General features: G+C 33.9%; 1 protein-coding gene across 3 annotated transcripts in view; it reads left to right on the plus strand.

Moving 5' to 3' along the window:
• Positions 1–22125, plus strand: part of GRIK2 (glutamate ionotropic receptor kainate type subunit 2) — a 626810-nt gene that overhangs the window by 218520 nt on the left and 386165 nt on the right. For all 3 annotated transcript variants that reach the window (XM_024739236.1, XM_024739250.1, XM_024739246.1), the window contains exons 2-3: positions 17920–18087; positions 21758–22015. In XM_024739236.1, coding sequence (XP_024595004.1) covers positions 17920–18087; positions 21758–22015 — 426 coding nt within the window. The remainder of the gene's footprint in view (positions 1–17919; positions 18088–21757; positions 22016–22125) is intronic.

The raw sequence follows: 22125 nt of genomic DNA on the forward strand, positions 1-22125 counted from the left end.
GGACTGACACAGGGGATTTAGGTTGTGATGCTGTAATAGTACTTTCTCGATACCATTACCCATTCAGAAAATGCACGTTCACCTTAGAACCAGGATTTAATTTTGAAAGTTTTATTTGTCATGCAAATTAATGACATGTTGTCATGGATAATTTAGGTTGGCAAGGATTTTACCGGTACTTTTATTCACTGATTCATTACATGATTCACTCATTCGTTGCCACGAATAGTCACTGAATATCTCCTTTGTGCTAAGCACTGTGCTGGGCACTGGAATTAAGTGGATGAAAAGAACAGCATCAGCCTTGACATCACTCAGGTCCTTCAAGGTCCTCAGTTCACAACCAGGTAAACTGAGGCCAAGAACATTTAATTGACTTGCTTAAGGTTTAGAGTTAGTTAATGGCTGAGCCAGAACTAGAATCTCAGGCTCTGAACCACTACCCTGCTTGGAAGTTACCGTAACTTTGATGCTTTTTAATTTTTCCTGTCACTTCACATAAGCATGATATAGTATGATTAGGCCTCATATATTTAACAGCACATAAATAATAAAATTTAAACAACAGACACTAGAGAAAACTAAGGTGCATTTAGATGCAGGTAGTGTAAACAGCCCAAGAAAATCTGTCCCTGCTTTAGAGGAAGACTATCTTTGTACCATTTTCTTAGTATCTTCATTTTGTGAATCTGTCCATAAATAACTTTCTCTCTCTTTCCTCTGAAGTGTACTTCATGTCACATTTTCTGTATCACAAACAGGTATGTGAGAAGAAAAACAAATGGCACTTCTACTCAGATTAGGACTATTGGATATTTGTTATCCTCTGACAAAAGCTAAATACATATTCACAGGATCCTACAAAGTGTAGTAGAAATTCCATCTCTGCCTCTAGGCTGCCTTCAACTAGGTCACACCAGGCAGTTAGGGATATATATTGATTCTTTTACGTCTATTGCGAGGAATCCATTTTTGGATATTGGGCTGGGAAACAGTTTAGGTTGTGGCTTATGTATATTTATAGTGCTTGAATTTACTCTCTTGCTGTTCCCCTGTGTGAATTGTTGTACTGGTTCATTTTGACAGCATTGGATGAGGCACAATGTTTTAAACCTCTTTTCTCTTGTAATTATATAAACCTGTACACTGTACATGGTGACCTGGGAATGCTGATCAGAACATCTGTTATGATAAACAAAACAGTGAATGAGAGTTGATTTTTGACTTGTAAAGTACTAAACGTCACTCTTCTGATCTGTGGCTTTATGCAAATGAGAATGTTTGAAAACGTTGCTGAAACCTGTCATCCTTTAACTTACCAGAAATAGAAAGAGAATTTGCTTTTTCTTGTTCTTACATGGGTGCTGCCCAGCTAGAGAGGTATTTGTCTTTCTTGGAATCAATTAACATTTATAGCAATTTGTGTAGTAATTTAAGCATTCTAGAGCCTGCAGGAAAGCAGCAGCTTAAAGTAACCAATAATGTCAGGATAAGCTTAAGACATTCTTGGCAAAGGTCCTTCGGTATATAATCAGCATCAGTTCCATATGTCCTTGGTCATGGGGGGCTAAGGAGCCAAGAGCCATGGGGTAAAATTTGATAAAGTGAATATTACTGTCATTATCCTTCTCCTAAAATGATTAAAGAAGACCGTGGATTCAGTGGCAGATATTGAGCTCACCTTGCATGAGAGAGAACCTCTGCCCATTCTTCTGATTCCTTACAAACCCTCTTCACTACATCGTGATGGCCAATCTCAGGAGAAGTATGTAACCTTTCCCATTATCATCTTGGCTACAAGTAGAAGACATTTTAAGATATGACTTTTAAGTTACTTTTCCTGTATTTGTTTTGCATTGATTTTTAAATATCTTTTAATTTATTTTTTTTCTATTTAGCTTACAGTTGTCCTCTAATTTAAAAAGCAACAATTTTGATTTTGAATTGCTTAGTACTTTTGAGGCTTGGGAGAAAATTTCAACCGAGTTACTTACTACTCAAACACATATTGGAAAGTGCTGTTCTGGGAGATGTAGGGGATGCAACATTGTCCCTGCCTGATTGGAATCGCTTTTCTAAAAGCAGGACATTTTCTAGCTCAACTTTCAAGGTCATTGTTCTATAGAGATAAAATGGTTCATTTCTATAGTGATGGACTAAGTCTGCTGAATCTATATTTGGATAATTTCCTATGATTGAAAATGTTCTCCCTTTAGCTTGGGTTCTTTCCAGTCCTAAGAATCTAAAATCGTATAATCTTCCATCCTAAATTACCCCATCCTCAAAAATTGTTTCTGATACAAAGGTACCTCAGAGATATAAAAATTCTTTTTATTTCAGGAAGTCCAGAAAATAGTCATTATCTATATTCCTATTATTCATAGATATCCTCCATTAATATTTTGGTATATATCCTTTCAGGCATATTTCTATGTATTTTTATATGTATGTATCTGTAGGTAAATATTTAGACATAACTAAAATGATATAGCTAAGTTTTATTGAGATATCTCTGTTGTTGTAAGAATTTTAATTTATTCTCTCATTTAATTTTCACAACAATCCTGTGAAGTTAGTACTTGGTGATACCAATATAACATAGCGATTTTTTTCCAATGGGCTGAACTGGGCTGTGAACCTAAGCAGGCTGACTCTAGAGACCTTATTTTGAACCATTACATAATACTACCTCTTAAAAACATGCCAAATTTTTACTGACTATTTCATTAGCAATATATCCTGAATATTTTTCCATGGCAATAAATGTACGTCTACCCAAGGATGTTAATGATTGCACAGTATTGCATTGGTGGTTTCCAACGCTATGTAGAACCACTCTGTAGATGATGTACATTTAGATTGTTTCTAGTTTATTTCCTTATTAAAAATGATACTACTATGAACATCTTTGAACACGTATAATTTCTGGTATAATTTGTCTAACTCTTCAGTATCTGTGCTATTTGCCTTTCTGCTGATACAATTTGCCCTGCAGAATTATCTGCTCAAAGATTATTCCTTGATCCTGCAAGTCAATAAAATTATATTAATGCAGGACATATTTATTGAGCACCTACTGTGTGACAGACACTCAGCTAAGAGCTAGGCATTCAACTATAGCAAATGCTTGAGTTTACAGGCTAGTCTCACTAACTTATGAATCTTAGACACATTTTTTTTTAAAGCTTTGCTTGATTATAGATCCATAGTTCATTTCCAGGGTATGTTTAGGAGTAGTACCAATTTTCAATGAAAATATGTTTCACGTGTGTCTGTGTGCGTGTGCGTGTGTGTGTGTGTATGTTTTGACACACTCTCCATTCCGAACACACACAAAGCCTCATAATCTACAACTGGGTCGTTTTTTCATTTGACCTTAAGTTACACTTGTTTAGGCTGTATCTACATAGAGTCAGTGTAAACATTTTTGTCAGTTACATATTGCTTTGTTTGACAGTATCAGGCCACTACATTTTCTCCCCTACTTTGTCTCTGGATTAACCAGCTAGTTAAATTTTCTTCAGATCCTGCTTTTGTATGAGTCTTTGTGGGTGTATATCAGTTTTGCATGCATACTCACATATGTGTACATTGTTTCTATATTAGATCTCTACTGGCTTAGTCACATTATCTGCAATTAAAATTCCACACTGCTTTCTTGAGTTAGATTTTTGGAAAAAGAAACTTAATAACTTTAATACTGTATTTACGTATTTACAATTTCCCTGATATACAATTGTTTGCAGTATTTTCTTTCCATATCTGCTTTGAATTTTTTCAGTTTTTAAATTTCTCAGGAAATAATGTCCATTATTGAATACTGAAACTAGTTCTGAAGTTATAATTTTTATATAAATTCCAATTAGCCTTAGAGATATAGTCTTCTATTTTACAGACTGTCCTGATTATAAAAATAATTCACGAGACTGTAATTTATATAGGGCTTTAGCAAATAAGTGAGGTGTTCTGGATTGTGTGAGGAGAATCAACAAGGAAGGGACACAGTCTGATCCACGTGATTCTCGTAGTTGCCTGGGAAAAGGAAAATAAATAATGGCTATTTGGTCAATTTCTGTAATATTTCTTTTATATTATATTGGTATAAAAATATGATATTAATTTCATTCAATTTATCTTGTGTTAATAATGCAATACTCTCATATTCTCTCCCCACATTAGTGGTTTATTCTTCAAACGTTTATTAAACACACACTGTATGCCTAGCACTGAGTTAAGTCCAGTGGGTCAAAGATGAGTAAGTTCCATACATGAGGAACCATGTACGGTAATAGAAGGTTATGCCACATGATGCAGTTGGAAGTACTAGAAAAGAGGAATGAAAAAAGTATTGTAAATGAGAGGCTTGAAATCTATCTGAGGGAGTTTGTGGAGAGGTAGGCTTCACGACAGAGATGATGAGGTTTTATTAATGGTAACATGGATCCTAAAACTTTTAATAATCTCAAAAAACTTCGTATCTGATTAATACTACAGATTTTAAAAAGGGAAACAAAATATTTTTAAGGATTTAAGAAACCTTTCCACAAAAGGTATAAATAAACAAACAGTTCCTTTCTTTATTATTTTTTAATCCCCTCATTTAAAACAAAATAATAAACACACAAAATAACATGGCTCATACATATTAGTTAATAGCATAAAGAAGATTTTTGTTAAGAAACTCTGCAAAATAAACATGTAAGGGAGAATGAAAGGACTTTCTTGGCGTTATAGTCCAGATAAATAATGTAAATTATTTTGTATGTGATATCAAATTACATATTTAGGTTGCTTCATGGATTACACGATTACTATTAAATTGATTGCTGATTTTTTGAAATATCAATTCGCTAGCCATCTTTTTTTATTACTGTTTTTAGATTAAGACTTAAGGAAGTTTATTTTAATGCCTCTAATTTAGCCTCGTAACACCTAAGTGCTCTTTGCAAACTCAAAATGTATTTGTATCTATATTTTCATCGACTGGGTTCAGTAATATTTTGATGCAGGATTTCTCAAATCAATATTCTTTTTGCAAATGAAAGGGAGGCTGTGCCATACTTGTAAGAGACTGGCATTTAACCAGCTCCTAACTTCTGACAGAATTAGTGTTGCTCCTCAATTTACCGAGCAGTTCTTAAGCAATCTTAGAATCAGGAAAGTTTTCTGAATCTCTGATCTTCAAGATCATTTCACCCAGCCCCTTCATTTTGCAGAGGAGAAAACGTTGGTCTGGATAGTGAAGGGGCTTGGTCGTTCAATCACTTTTGCCTTTTCTTTTAGCTGACCTATTTCTTAAAAATCAATATAATTAAGTGTATGCTTTTGGCCCTCAAATAGTTGGTGTTATTTATACTCTTTATATGGTGATTATTCACGTAGCTGCCTTCCCTGTTATCTCAGTTTGATCTGGTCTATTTATATCTCAATATTATTCAAGCATCTGCCTTGCCAATCAGTATGCATTCCTTCTAGGTCCTAAATTGCTAACATTTAAGTATCCATTTCCCAATTTTCCTCTCAGTATATAATACATCTACTTTAAAATTAATATTATTTGAATGTGTAATTCCATGGTCCTCCCTGTGATTTTAAGGGTCCATTTGTAGAAAGAAAAAAAAATCAACACCTATTTTCCATTCACTAACGAAAAATATGTTGGAAACAGTAGAGGGTTTGTAAAGTTAAAAGCTTATTTATTTTTAAAATAAGAAAGCACATTTCCATGCCTGAGCGTAACCAATCTTTGTCCAATGGAACTATGATGTTATTTCCTGCAACTTGATTTCACTTTTTATGAGCCAGCTAACTCATATTCTTTATTCTAGACTATCAGCAGCTTCCTTTTTCCAAATGCTCACTACAAGTTTGAGTTGAATTGAATATAACAGATGTAAAAGTGGTATGCAAGAGTAGCTTTCATAGCTTCTGTAGTTAAAGAACTGCAGAGTGCTAAAATTGCAAAAAAATTACAGGACGTTCCACAGACAAAATCTTCATTGGTCACTTGTTTGTATAGTTTTTAGTTTACTTGAAATATTGACAAGGGTGCTAATTTGTATGCTTGGATGAGACTACACTAGTAACATTACAATTCAGGATGTTACTGTCACTAGGAAAATGTCTCAAAATGCTGGAGCCAGTCCTTTAATTAAATTAGAAATACCCATTACTTCATGGCTCAAGGAAGTCAAAAACAAGTGAGGGTTGTCTCTCAATGTGAAGTAGAGATGGATCACTGCTCCTCCTCTTGGAAAATTCATACATTATACCATATGCTTTCCACGCAATCCTTTTTTAGGAGCTGTGACCTACTTATTCATTTTTCCCTGGCATGTCAGTCATTCAAGTCCATGTGTGCATGTTCTTTTCTACTTGCATCACTTAGGTGACCAGGATGACATCTACTAACTTCACACAAAATAAATTTCAGAGTGTAATGGTCATACTTCATATGAATGTAAAACTCTTAAGAATCTGTTTTAGGAAATTGAAAATGTTTACCATCCAGAAAAAGGAAAGCTGCTGTGAAAACTACCAGAAGTTGAGGGTAAAGAGTGGTGTTTTTACCCAGCAGGAAGCAGTACAGCATAGTGATTTCAAGCTGGAGCCTGGATCGAAGTCTCCTGTGTCTGAATCCAACATCCATCACTTCCTGACTGTGTAACTGACCTTAGGCAAAATTCTCAGGATGCTGGAGGTGCTCCAAAGTCTTGTTAAAGTACTGGACCTGCTCCAAGGTCTTGCTAAAATAGAGGACATTAGACCCAGTAAAGTAAGTTATTTAGCCTAAAAATTAAAATACCTTGTGAGGCAATGGAACATAAAGGAGGTAAGCAACTATGTTATATTTTAATTCTGAATAGCAGAGATACATTCAGAATTAAAATATAATAGTGGGAAATACATTGAAGACAGAAAGTGTGATTCAACATTTCTTGATGTCGTTCTGTTTATGTTTGTAAAATATTTATCATAATGCCTGATATAAAGTCTGCTCTTAATGAATGTTGACTGCTGGAAGCTTTCATCCTTCAGAATAAGCATGGGTTTGAACATGTTTCATACTGATTTAACTTTCTTTTTTAATTTAAGTATAGTTGATTTACAATATTATATTAGTTTCAGGTGTACAACATAGTGATTGAACATTTTTATAGATTATATTCCATTTAGAGTTATTACTAAATAATGTCTATATATCCTTGTGCTCTACAATATATCCTTGTTGCTTATCTATTTAACATGGTATCCCAGTCCCCCCTTAACCCCATATCCCAGTCTTGTTCCTCCCCCCTTCCCTTCCCCCACTGGTAATCATGAGTTTGTTCTCTATACCTGTGAGTCTGTTTCTGTTTCATTATATACATTCATCTGTTTTATGTTTTTAGATACCACATATAACTGAGAACATAGAGTATTTGTCTTTCTCTGTCTGAATTACTTCACTAAGCATAATACTCTCTAGATTCATCCATGTTGTCACAAATGGAAGAATTTTATTCTTTTTTTATGATTGAGTAACATTCCTATATCTATATCTATCTATATCTATATCTATATATATCTCACCTTCTTTATTCATTCATCTATTGATAGACATTTAGGTTGCTTCCATATCTTGCCTGTTGTAAATAATGCTGCTATGAACATTAGGCTGATTGTGCCTTTTAAAATTAGTATTTTTGTTTTCTCTGGTGAAATACCCAGGGGTGGAATTACTGGATCATATGGTAGTTTTATTTTTAGTTTTTTGAAGAACCTCCATACTGTTTTCCATAGTGCCTACACCAATTTAAAATACCACCAACAGTGTACGAGGGTTTCATTTTCTCCACATCCTCACCAACATTTGTTATTTCTGTTCTTTTTGATGATAGCTATTCTGGCAGGTGTGAGTTGATATCTCATTGTGGTTTTGATTCACATTTCCCTTATGATTAACAATGTTGAGTATCTTTTCATGTGCCTGTTGGCCATCTGTGTATCTTTTCTGGAAAAATGACTGTTGAGACCTCCTGCCCATTTTTAATTGAGTTCCTTTTTTTTATATTAAGTTGTATGAGCTGTTTATATATTTTGACTGTTAACCCTTTATTGGTCATATCATTTGTAAATATTTTCTCCCATTCAGTAGGTTGTCTTTTTATTTTGTTGATGGTTTCCTTTGCTGTGCAAAACTTTTTAAGTTTTTTAGGTCCCCCCTTCTTTTTGTAAATTTTTGCCTTTATTTCTTTTGCCTTAGGAAAGACAGATCCCAAAAAATATTGCTATGATTTATGTCAAAGTATCTCTATGTTCTCTTCTAGGAGTTTTATGGTTTCAGGTCTTACATTTAGGTCTTTAATCAATTTTGAGTTTACTTTCGTATACTGTGTGAGGAAATGTTCTAATCTCATTCTTTTACATGTAGCTGCTCAGTTTTCCCAGCACCACTTATTGAAGAGATGATCTTTTCTCTGTTGTATATTCTTTCTTCTTTTGTTGTAGATTAATTGACCATAAGTGCATGGGTTTATTTCCGGGCTTTCTATTCTGTTCCATTGATTTATATGTCTGTTTTTGTGCTACTGCCATACTGTTTTGATTACTGTCACTTTGTAGTTTAGTCTGAAGTCAGAGAGTGTGATACCTCCAGCTTTGTTCTTTTTCTCAAGCTTGCTGTGGCAATTTGGGGGTTTTTGTGGTTCCATATAAATTTTAGGATGATTTGTTCTAGTTCTGTGAAAAATGGCAAGGGTAATGCAATCCCTATCAAAATGTCCCTACTTTGATAGGGATTGCATTAAATCTGTAGATTGCTTTGTTTAGTGTGGACACTTTAACACTATGAATCTTTCCAATCCAAGAGCATGGGATATCTTTCCTTTCTTTGTATCATTTTCCAATTCCTTCATCAAAGTTTTATAGTTTTCAAAAAAAAACAAACAAAAAAAAAGTTTTATAGTTTTCAGAGTATACATTTTTTTATCTCCTGGGTTAAGTTTATTCTTATGTATTTTATTCTTTTTGATGTGATTATAAATTAGATTGCTTCCTTAATTTCTCTTTCTGATAGTTCATTATTAGTATGTAGAAAGACAACAGATTTCTGTATATTAATATTGTATCATTCAATTTTACTGAATTAATTTATTAATTCTAATAGCTTTTTGGTAGAGACTTTAGGGTTTTCTATATATAGTATCATGTCATCTGCAAATAGTGACTGATTTAACTTTCTTAAACTTCAGTTGCTGGAGTATGCATTATAGTGTTTGAAAGTGATCTGGAACTGAGGAAATGTAAATCAGAGATTACAAATTAGTCAAGTTAGAGTTAGGGCCAGTAAGGAATGTCTCCCCAGAATAGGGGACTATGCTAAAGACTCACAATGCATTAGGAGAGAAAGAAGGTTGGAAAAATGTGTTAATGTGTATGTATATGTGTGTAGTTATGCGTATGTGTACGTTCATGTGTGTGTGTGTGTGTGTGTTTGCGTGTGTGTATGTTTAGGTAGGAACTAGGTTCCTGGGCAGAGGAACAACATTTGGGAAGAATGGAGGCATTTGACCTTGGTTCACTCAGAGAAAGGTAGATAGTTTTATTTGGCTGTAACACTGGGGAAGTGGGAGTAGTAAGAAAAGAGCCTAGAGAGGAAGGCAGAAGATAGATTATGAAGAACTTGGTAATTAACATTAAGCTTAAAAATTAGGCAGTCACTGAAAGATTTTAGAAAATAAATAACAAGATTAAAGTTGTTTTTTAGAAATATTACTCTGGTTGCAGTGTGGAGAAACTATTGAAAAAAGCCAGAGTTGGTGGAGGGCTCTGTGGAAGATCCAGTGGAGAGGCAGGATTACAGTGTGGAAGGCACAGTGCCTCTGACTTAGTCAAGTAAAGCCTGTGAAAAGTGTACAGTGATGTTTCTGTAGAAGTGATGGAGAACTATGAACTGTTAGCTAAAATAATTAAGAAGATCATTAGCTAGTTTAACAATAGGGAAAGCTTCCAGTAGAGGTATCCATGGGATTATGACCTGAGTCTTTGTCTTTAACTCTCTATCGCTCCACATTTTTACCACTGACTTGGACTGAATATGACCTAAAGACAAAGGGAAAATAAACACATTTCATATATCTCCGTAGTATTAATAACTTGCCTTGGTACACTAGAAACTGAATAAATTAATATTAATAAAGAGTTGATAGAATCAGAATCCAAATAGTATTAATTAGAAAATTAGACCAACTATAAATAGACTATATTAATCAGGGACACATGAAAATAAAAAGAAAATAGTACATCACAAACTATTTTAATGCAAGCTTAAGATGAATCAGCAGTATGATATTGTATTCTAAAAAAAAAAACGCACTCTTTATACAATGTATACTACATTAATTTAGGGAGCTGGCAGTCCTATTATAATTTGCTTTGCTTGAACCCACTTGGAATATGATTAAGAAATGGACTCACATTGAACTGTGATACACTGGAGTATGTTCAGAGAAAAAAATAACTAGAGAAATGAATGGATCAGAATAGTCATGTGACAAACAAAAGATGTAAAAGTTTTAACCTGGATAAAAGGAAATATAGTAGGAACTTGGTATCTGTTTTCAAATTCTGGAAGATGATCACGCGAAAACTTGGCTTAAATTTATTCTAATCAGAGCAAATGGTTAGAAGCTTCAGGGAGCAAATGATGGATTAATAGATGAGAGAACTTTGTGCTAGAACTCTCCCAGAGAAGAAAGAAGTTTTAGATAGCAGGAGGTTTGCCATTCCTAGAGACCCATATGTATCAATAGTATTAGAAGCAATCTGAATATCCAAAGGATGGGTAGATGAGATAATTAATTGATTGTGTCATTCTTAGACTCCTGTATCCTTTACATTTACAATAATAGTACAATTTTAGTATTAAAACATAGTGAGTATTTTTATAAATATTTGCAGATTGATTTAATTGATTTAATTGAAATATTTGCAGATGATTTAGATGTCTTTTTGAGACATCTGTTAAAAACCTGCAGCAATAACAAAATAAGTATAGGAGTTTTATTTTATCCTGTCCTTTTTCTTTCTCCCCCAAACTTTATTATGAAATTATTAAATATACAGAAAAATTCAAATGAAATAAATATTCCTATACTCACCACTTTGATTAAACAATTGTTAACGTTTTTCCATCTTTGTTTTTGTGATGCCTTACACCTAAGCACTTCATCATGGATCTCCTAAGAACAAGGATATTTTCTTACATAAACGATATCATTATTTTTCCTAAGGAGAAAAAAGAAACAAATAATTCCCTAATGTCATTTAATATCCAGGACATTTTTTAAATGACCATTGATATTAATAAAGAAACATGATGATTTTATCTTTTTTTGTTCCTGTTTTTGTTGTTCACCCGTGGCTGTGGCTTGGGCATTTCACATCATGCCAGGTGCTGAATTTTGTTCAAAGTTGCCTGTAGGGCTTCCCTGGTGGCGCAGTGGTTGAGAGTCCGCCTGCCGATGCAAGGGACGCGGGTTCATGCAGAGAGGCCCGCGTACTGAAAAAAAAAAAAAAAAAGTTGCCTGTAATCCTGTAGAGGCTGTGTCCCTGGACAAGACCACCCTCGGTGGTGAGATGCCATTTGTGCTGGGGTCAGAGGGGCTCTCTAAAGGGATATATGAATGAACCTGAATGTTATGGGCCTGGATGTGCCACCATCATATACCTCTAAATTTTGGCCTGTCATGGAAGTGTTCTTTGGAAAGTGTTTCTGAGAAAGGAAGCCCGTGTGGGTGGTAGATTTCCTCTACCCCCTCTGCAGGTTGTGCTAATTTGTGTGTGAAATTAACCACTGGGGACATTTCTTCTAACAGCATTTTAAGCTCTTCAATGAGATGGTCTGGCTAGTAGGGACGAATTTATTAGCACCCAGGGAAAGCCTTGGAGCATCTGTCTTTTGTCTTCCATCTCGTATTTCCCCCAAGTAGTGGCTGTGTGTGACAGCAAAAATTCTACCACGGTAACATGAGGGGTCTAGACTTTTCCTTGGGAAGCATATTCATCTGCCTCAGGGCTCACTAGTGGTCTAGTGGGTGTATTCTGATGAGTTTAGTCAGCAGAGCATTTTAAAAAGTTGAACTTCCCTTTTGATGGGGTGAGTGCTCTTCAGTCCTCACCACCTCTCACTGAATCTCCAGTGTAGGCACTTAACTTTGCAGCTCTGGACCAAAGGGTACTGGGGCTCAGAGGGAAGGCTGTTCCAGTGGTTGCCTTTGGCTCTGGGATGTTATTGTGTCTTTTAAACTTTGGGGGTTTAGGGGTTGGTGCTGTGATGATATAGACACTGGTCATTCTTTCTGGAACTTTGGAAAGGTGAGATCTGGGGCATGCAGGACAGGATCCTTCTAACTTTGATGTGATGCTGCCTCCAGTGGAAGATTCCTCAAGCTGTAGCTACTCAGGAACTGATCCAGCCAGCACCCAAGGAAGACTCTTAAGGACCAATCTTATTAAAGTTGTTGAACAGCAAGCTGGGTTTCTATTCGTCCGACCAGCCTCTTCTTGGACCTGCAACTCCTTGACTTAGATGAGGCCAACATTTTTTTACCAAAAGTTCTGGAGGCTGGGAAGTCCAAGATCAAGGTCCGGAGAATTTAGTTTCTGGCGAGGTTGCTTTTCCTGGCTTGCAGACAGCTGCCTTCCCTCTATGTCCTCACATAGTGGAGAGAGAGAAAGAAAGAGATGATTTTATCCTTTGGATAAGGATTTGTAGAAAATTAAAGTTAGGAGGACATCTTTTACATTTGTTTAGATAGAAAATAAGGTTATTATAACAGTTGATTGAAAGAAACAGCGTATCTTCTGAGAGGATAACAGATGATGTATCATTCACAACATCGATTCCTTTATTGAACTGAATGTCTGTAAGACACTGTATCTACTTTATGATAGGACCTATCTGAACAGTCTTAGAAGTTAGACGTGAGATTGGTTGGCACATCCATCACGGGTTTATGAGTCATACAATCCTCAGTAGTAGTTAAAATGGACCTAAAAGCGAAAAAAAAATGGATAGGCTTTAGCAGTTGACTAATATAAATCTTTTATTTCAAGTCTTGGGTAATGTTCTTTTGTGAATCAGAGCCTGTGATAGGGAAAGTGGCAGTGTTGTGAGTTCTGTGTAAATGAGGGATTCCTTGCCATTTGGGATTCTGTATCTGTTAAACAAAGTGGGGCAACTCTGCTTATGGAAAAGAAGACTATTCTATTCTGTTTCTCTCCTTTTTCTCTAACAAGCCTCTTAATGATGAAAACTATTAACTTTTACTATAAGCTTGGAGAAAGAATTGCAGGCCTGTCGCTTGATACAGAGGTTATGTGAGATGTGATGGCCTTTCCTAAATTAAAACAAACAAAGAGACAAAACAATTAAACCAAACAAAAATAAAATTGTGAGAATGATTATCTTATATGATTTTTTTTTTAATTTCAGAAAGCAAAGGTAAGTATAAGAAAGCAGTGAAATTTTGCTTGTATCCAATAGAAACTAGGGAATGTGATGATAATGAGAAAGTGGTCTATAGATTGTTGAAAATGTGAAACTGTGTGAATCTTGGTACAAGTCTCTGGAAACAATTATAGATTACTAAGATGCTGCTTTAGGATCATATAGTTCTTCTGTGTTCTTTATTACCCTGAAATGTATTTCATCCACCAAACATGTTTTTGTGAACTCCTTAGGGTAGCAATTCTGTCTTCATGTACCACATGCTTATGAACTGCTACACACAATTCTGACGCTTCATAATAAAAAGAATAAGTCTAGAAGCAAACACCTTGTATAGAAGGTGCATAGCATGAAATAAATATTATTTCTCAAGATAAGAGAATAAGCCCTGTTCAAAATCATGTGAACAACTACCCTTTTGCAGGTCTAAGAATGGATGGAAAAAATGCTTTGCCTTTCAATTTTTTATTAGGAAGTTTTAAAACCAAAGATATACTTTTAGAATAAAAATAGCTGATTTCTTTCTCAGAGAATCAAATGTATAAACTTTTATTTTCTACTTCATAAAGAAAAGAACTGAAATATGTACTTTCTCAGTTCTCTGCTCATCTTCACATCAACAGATTACAGAGAATTGCCCCATGGCTTGAGTAAGTAAGGTGTCCTCCTATCCAAGGCTTAGCCTACTTCCCATGCTTTGGATTTGGTCCTCTTTGGGTCTTGAGGATTATAACTCATGAGTTATCCCCTCTCTTTTCTGTCTTTTAACTTTCTCTTTCTATTGGTTCTTTCCCCCATCATATAAATATGTTGTCTTTCTCATTAGAAAAGAAACAAATGCATAAACATCCTGAAATTTCATACTATCTCTGGTTACTCTCCTATTTTCTGCTATCCCTTAATATTCTAGCTTCATTTTAAAACATATTTTATTCATTTTTTTAAAGTTGTAAGATTAACACAGGTTCATCGTTAACTATTTAAAACAGACACAAGAAAATTAATCAAATGCCTATCATCTACAATGAACCACACTTAATACTTTGTTAGGCATAAGTGCAAATTGTAACTTCTTATAAAGCATGTTTTGTCATCAGATACCTTCTATAGAAAAAAAATGGCTAGATGCAGAGTATTTTATTAATTAAATGTACCATAGTTATGTAAATAATCCCCTCCCATTGGATATTTAGAGTATTTCTAATCACATTGTTCTTATGAACAAAGTGAGCACCCTTGTAGCTAAATCGCCCACAGTTTTCTTAAGGTTATATCCTATAAGTAGAATTAGATTCAAGTGTATGATATTTTTAAAGCTTGATAGATTAACAAAAAGTTTTCAAGAAAGTTTGTATCAATTTATTTTCCTTTTCAACCGTACTTTTTCTCATACCTCCATAATTTTGATCTGTAAAAATTCCATCTCATTGTTTTAATCTTTCTTTTTTCTATATTTGCACATTTTCATGTCTTCATTGATTCTTTGCATGTAATATGTATTATCTATTCATATTCTTTGCCACTTTTTCCATTGGAGTGATTATATTTCTTGTTAATATTATTTTATATTGAAGATACCAACCTTTTTTCTAATATATATGTTTGTATTTAGTTAACATACTTTCATATATTTTCTTCATATTCCTTTAATCATTTTAATGAGTTTGATTATGAATTTTTTCAAATATTCAAATTACATTCAGCAATATTGCCCTTATTTTTACTGCTTCTGTTATCAAACTTAGAAAAGCCTTAGCATTTTTATGCAATTGTTTTTTAATGTAAAATTTTATTAAAGGGTGATCTATATAAACCAAAATAAACAAACCATTGTGTAAAGCCTTAATAATATATATCCAAGCAACTAGGATAAGAAACAGAATACCACCAGCACCCAGAAGCCCATCATTCACCCTCCCTGCACCTACACCCAACACCATTTTTGGAACTTTTTAAAAAATGAAATCATACAGCAATACTCCCTTGTGTCTGACTCCTTTCAGCATTTCGTTTGTAAGATTCATCTCTTACTGTTGAATGTACTTGTTCACTGATGCATTTATTCCGTGCTGCTATGAGTATTCTTGTACATGTTTTCTGATGAATATGTATACATATTTTTCTTGAGTATATATCCTGGAGTGAAATTTTGGGTCACAGGGTTGGTGTATTTTCAACTTTAGAAGACTCTGGCACATAATTTTGAAAGTAGGTTGTTATTTTGAAGAGAGGTGAAGGATAGGAAAGTTTTAACCCGCTATCATCATGTGTTGACCATTTCTGTATCCTTATTTTGTATTTATACCACATTCAAATTAAAATTTGAACTAAGGAAAGTAGATACAGCTTTTCCATTTTATTTTGCCATTAAGAAATAACTTCAGATTTGCATTTCTAAAATTGATTCTGTATTCCTAATTAAGGTTAAGTACTTTCCAATTACTCTATTATTTTTCTGTTCCATATATAAGATCTTACAATTCTGATTCCATATTATTATTAAAGTCATCATATCTCACATTTTAGGAATTTCTGTGTATTTTGCCTGAATGAAATTTTGAAGAAAACTACTAATTTGTAGTGGAATAGGCAAGGGCTTTGGAGTCAGGCATGAACAGATTCTAATGTTGGCTCTATCACTTGATACGTTGCATGATCTTTGGCCAAAGTATTGTTTCCTGTAAAATTTTACTATTTGGGGTTGCTTTGAAGATTTAGTGAAACCTTAAACTCTTCTGGAATGTTTGCTCTATGGCAGCCACTGATTCTAAACTCTTATGGAATGTTTGCTCTATGGCAGCCACTGATTCTAAGTGACTTGTTATGAGATAACATTTGCCCTTTACAACAACTCTGTGCAGTAGCCTCCATTATCATACCTTCTTTAGAGATGAAGAAACTCAGACTGAGGATTGAAGCAACTGTGCTAATTTACCTGGGTTACAAGTGGCAGAGCCAGAATGTGAACGCAGTTTGGCTTCAGAGTCCATGCTCATACCGCTGTTCTCCTCCACGTATATAAGACATCTAATTTTGTTCTTGACACCCATTAGGCATGTAAATACTTAATATCCTTCTGCTTAGCGTAAGTCACCAAAGATTTTAAACATATTTGGAGTACAATTTCACACAGTTGATTGTTCTGTAACTACACCATCAAATTAGTTGAAAAAATAAGAGAAATATTTCTAACTAATACTGTGTAAAATGACAAATTTCCAATGCTTCCTGAATATAAATTTTTCCAATCACTGTGGTATCTTCTGAGTCCTAATTCTTCACATTTAGAGGAATTATTACTATACCATGACTTCTTACTAATTTAGAATAGGAGTTTGCTGATAGTATAGTCACCTGACATTCATGTGTCAAAAGATTTTTGATGAGGTATGGATTGCAAGCTGTGGAAATGCCCTATTCAAGGGAGTTTAATATGTGAATGATGGTGCTGAGAGCACATGGTGTGAAATTTGAAAGGGAGAAAAATAAACGTTCTTTAATTTTAATGTTCTGGTTTCCTAAGGACAGAGGTTGGAGGGTGTCAGCTTTCAGGTGCTCCCTTTTTCATTCCATTCACCAAAGCAGCAATAAGGAAGAGATTCGTTGGAGACAAAGGTCCCAGTTAGGTCACTTATAACTGAAAAGAGAGTGATGATGTCAAGGCTGGGACACGAATGAGGGAACTGGACTGAGGCACAGCTGGTGGAAGGTGACAAATGGAAAGGACATGTCTTTAAATTATAGTCTACATTGTATGGCCAAAATTATATGCTGCAGTGTTATTCACTGACTAAGGGATTTGCACTGTTTGGGAGAGTTATCTTTCAAAAATGTCAAGTGGTTTTTGAAAAAGGATTTAAAGTAAAACAAACAGAAAAATGCTACTTCGTCCTTTTTTCTTGCAAGTAAGATGCTGGAATTTGCAAGTGAATAAGTATTTTGGGCTTTTAACATGATAAGTGCCATAAAAATTATGCAAAACAATTCTGATTTCTGAGTTAATAGAGATAAATTTAATACAGTTTTCCCAATGTTAACTTTATAGCTTTATATCAATATAGAGGATTGATTATTTTCTAACTGTGTGCAAAATTTTGAGGGTTAATGTTCAGTACTTAAGGCAAGATCTATATATACCTAGGCCCTAAAAGAAGCAATTACTAAATAAAAAGGCAAAATCATATTCAAATCATGGTAAATTTTGGTAGCAGTATCAAAGAAATTTTGCCAGTGTGGATTTATCTTAAAGGGCACATACCAAATATTCAAATTCATAGAAAATGTAAGCACAAACTTCATGTACTTAGACAAATCACTCAAACACACACACACGCGTAAGTGGACAAATGCATACATAAAAGTACAGAAACCTTCCCAGATTTTCTCTATCTTGTAAGAACTGTGTGATTATTTTTTTTCTCTGCCAGGTGGTATTTTTGAATATGTGGAATCTGGCCCAATGGGAGCCGAGGAGCTTGCGTTCAGATTTGCTGTGAACACAATCAACAGAAACAGAACCTTGTTGCCCAATACCACCCTAACCTATGACACCCAGAAGATAAACCTCTATGACAGTTTTGAAGCATCCAAGAAAGGTAATTGATAGATATTTAACTGTATGTTTTCTGGAATTCAAATTTTCAGCTATTCTTAAGAGATTTCTTAATCCCTAAAGTAATTAATAAGTCATTAGGAATATTTTCATGCAAATGTTTCTTTTCAAACTGCACATAAATTTTATCAGGGAAGGTAAAGTGATATGATTACCTACTGAGAACAATTGCTTATAACATGAAATGCAGTGAAGTCTGGGATAGTGAAAATTTTTTTTCCCCATTAATCCTTTTGTTTTGCTACTAAACTATTCCTATTTTAAGAATTTTCTAAAATAAAACAATACCAGCTGTGGATTTTACGAAGTTTTACAATCAATGTTTACATTTTTATTTGCATTATATGTCAATTCCACTCTATTACTGTGGTCTCAATTTTCTGACTACCTTGAAAGTTCTGTGGTTCCAAGTGACTTCAAAAAGTCAGTCTAACCTTAATTGGAAAAATTTGAACAACCTTTCATTTGTGTATAGTCTATGCCGATTTTTGAACCACTTGATGTTTCTTTTGGTGACTGAAAATAAATGGCTAATGATAGGAAAACCGGATTATATGAAGAAATAATAAAAATACCTTATGAATTTTATTTATTTTATTATTTTGTAAAACTGTGTTTTAAATATAAGAATAGAAATATAATTTTTGGAATGTGACTTTAATACATATATGAAAGAAGGTAATAGAGAAACTATTATCGAGGCATTATTTTAACCAAACAGTTTTAGTAATAAATATGTTTTGAGAGATGTTTTCATAGGCTTACTTTGTCTAAGCAGGTGATCTTTTCTTTTGCATGTTTAGGATTCATGTAACAGAAATTAAATTTCATAAAGTAGATTTCTCAAAGGAGTGGACTTAGAAAGAATTTGTTCTAAATTCATATTTTTAAAACAATGTTTGCTTTTCTGTAATGCCAATATTGTTTTATTAGCTACCTTACATTCATAGAAATGTACATAATTATTTATAGTTCTAACTTGTTACAGAGTTCTTCTAAACTCATTAATATTAATGGCAGTTAATAAGGTACAATATTTCTTGAGATGAAAGTATCCTTCTTTTCCCCCAGCTTACATGTTTTTATCAAAACCTATGTTCTGCTTGCCCTTTGAATTCATATCTTTATGAATAAAAATAAGTTTCCACATTTCAGAACCATGTCAGGGTGATGAAAGGTTTTGAAGGCTGAAAAAAAGGGTAAAGGTTATTGTGAAACACTACATTTGTCATCATATTGCAAAATAAGTCATTAACTGCAAGACAAGTGCATTTGATTATTGACATAGTTCATGATTATTTCCATTAGGAAGAAGAAGCTCTGTCTCAAATGAAATAATTTAGATCAAAGAATATGGAATATGAGTACAGTATAAATAAAGTATTAATAGATTTCTTAATGGTACTTCAAAGTAGCAACATTAAAAAAAAAAGTGGACTAGAATGTTCTAACAACAAACAGCTTACTATCTTGCGAATATCTTAGCAAAACTATGAGGTGGTAAACTCATTTCGTTTTCAAAATATTAAAAATGATTTACAAATTTTGTCACCCATTAAAAATCTATTGGGAATCCAGTTCCTTAAGTGACTTTGGCCTGAAGCTGAAAAAGCTCAAGTAAGTGTATGAATAAGTTTCTTTGTGAGTTGTTTAAAAGGGTGGATGTCGAGGTTTGGAACTTGTCTTGTGAAACTCTTTCTTGTCAACCTATTGCTGGTTGGAGGGCACAGCAATATATAAAAGATAATAAAAAGAAGAGATCTAACATAGTTTTTGAATCTTATGGGGCCTCAATAAATATATATGTAATACTGATGTTTATGACTAATTACAAAATAACAAATAATAAATTTGGACATTCTTAAAATTTTTTTTTAAATAATTTTTCCAAGGCAAGAATATATGTTAAATGTCTAAATGTAAACATTTTCAGTGATATATGGTCTTATACTTTTAGTAGATAATACTGTTTTGCTCCATAAATAAACTTTGATGCACTAGAGCTTGAATTATTATTTGAATCATACATTGCTTTTAAGTGACTCCTCTGATACCTGAAAACTCTATTTCTTATTTGAACACACTTCAAAAAGTTCTATGTAAACTAATATAGTGGTTTTTAACTTTCTTAATTTGTGACTTGTCAAAAATCTGGAGAAGGAAAATCTTTTATTTTCAATGTATGTGAATTAAAACCTGTGTGAGTGAAAAACTTTAGGCTCTAACCTTTCTACTGATTTAGAATTCTAATCATTATTTTAAAAGTAAGACTCTATATATTCAAAAATTGTTTATTTATATCATATTGAATTTTTGAAGAAAGTGTAAACTTTTTTTTCCAACTAAAATGTATTTATTAAATATCTCTATGCTTAAGAATCCATCCATCACATTGTATTTTATGTGGCAAAATCTCTGAAGGAAAATATCAGAAAATTTTGCACAGTAGAATCACAAACTATTTGTGAGGGATTAAATCTGAACACCTAATTGATCCCTAAATCCCAATAACAATTCTCCTTAGTCATATTTAAATATTTGCAGGGATATACAAACCATTGCCTCTTGGAGCAGACTTCCACTTTTGAACATTTCTTACTTCCCTTAAATTGTATCAAAATTTGTGAGAAACTTCTAAGCATTTGCCCTAATTCTTCCTTTTCCAGTCAAATGAAACAACTTTAGCCTCTTTCACAGGCCAGATCTTCAAATATTTAAAGATGAGTTTAATGTTTCCAATAACTATTGACTTTCTAGACCCGAACTTACCAGTTGCTTTAGTGTACCTTATAGAATTTCAAGTCCCGTCACAGTATTTCTATTCCCATCTGAATACCTTCTGATTTAATTATGTCTCTCTTAATTACTGTAATTATTGTTGATGTGAGTAAACTTTTCTACAAGTAAATATTGGACTGGTCAAAAAGTTCATTCGGGGTTTTTCCATACGATGTTACAGAAAAACCCAAACGAACTTTTTGGCCAACCCAATATAAACTTAAAAAAAGTATTTCAGTACAATATAGAAGACTTATAGTATCCAAAAGCCAAATAAATAAAGACGATTAAATACTTATCTATTTAATTACATACTTTGATGTTCTTCCTACTCAATGAGATTAATCCCTATGAAATCACCCTCTATGACTCATGTCAGGTTTTGTATGGGTGTTTGTATGCACCGCTTGACCTATATCATCAGATATTTGCAGATACTTAGCTATGTGTAGCCATAGCTTTTTGGATGGGCAGTGGAAGATAAATGGCTTCTGATTAAGAATTTGAAATTGTAGAGAATGACCAGTGAATTTGGGAAAGAACACTATTCCCCGATATGAAGTATTCTTCCAAAATGAGCACTTTCCCCTTAAATTCTAGAATATTCCCCCTCTTTCTCCTTCCTCCTCTCCTCCCTTGACATTATTTGTAGAATTATTTGAACATTGAGCTGTAGGTGTCTAGGTGAGTTTCCCTTGTAACAAACTGAAAATGTTTGGAGTTAGACAAAATGTAAAATCAGCTAGATGCAGATGTTATATTAAAGACAAATCTTCCTTCAAGATGATGCCTTTGGGTTAACAATAATAATGTGGTAATATTGGCACAGTGGCATCTCTCCTCTCATTATTGACAGACTTCTATCTCCTCTTCAGCCTGTGATCAGCTGTCTCTTGGGGTGGCTGCCATCTTCGGGCCTTCACACAGCTCTTCAGCAAATGCAGTGCAGTCGATCTGCAATGCTCTGGGGGTTCCCCACATCCAGACCCGCTGGAAGCACCAGGTGTCAGACAACAAAGATTCCTTCTATGTCAGTCTCTACCCAGACTTCTCTTCACTCAGCCGTGCCATTTTGGACTTGGTGCAGTTCTTCAAGTGGAAAACTGTCACAGTTGTCTATGATGACAGCACTGGTAAGAAAAATCAGTAGCCTTTGCGGCTATGCTTTAAACATAGGTAATTTTCTGAAACTTATTCGAGATTCTTACTGTATTCTTTTTGTTTGTTTTTGTTCTTTTCTTGT

This window comes from Neophocaena asiaeorientalis, unplaced genomic scaffold, assembly GCF_003031525.2.
Source record: "Neophocaena asiaeorientalis asiaeorientalis breed wild unplaced genomic scaffold, Neophocaena_asiaeorientalis_V1.1 scaffold451, whole genome shotgun sequence".
Taxonomy (NCBI): domain Eukaryota; kingdom Metazoa; phylum Chordata; class Mammalia; order Artiodactyla; family Phocoenidae; genus Neophocaena; species Neophocaena asiaeorientalis.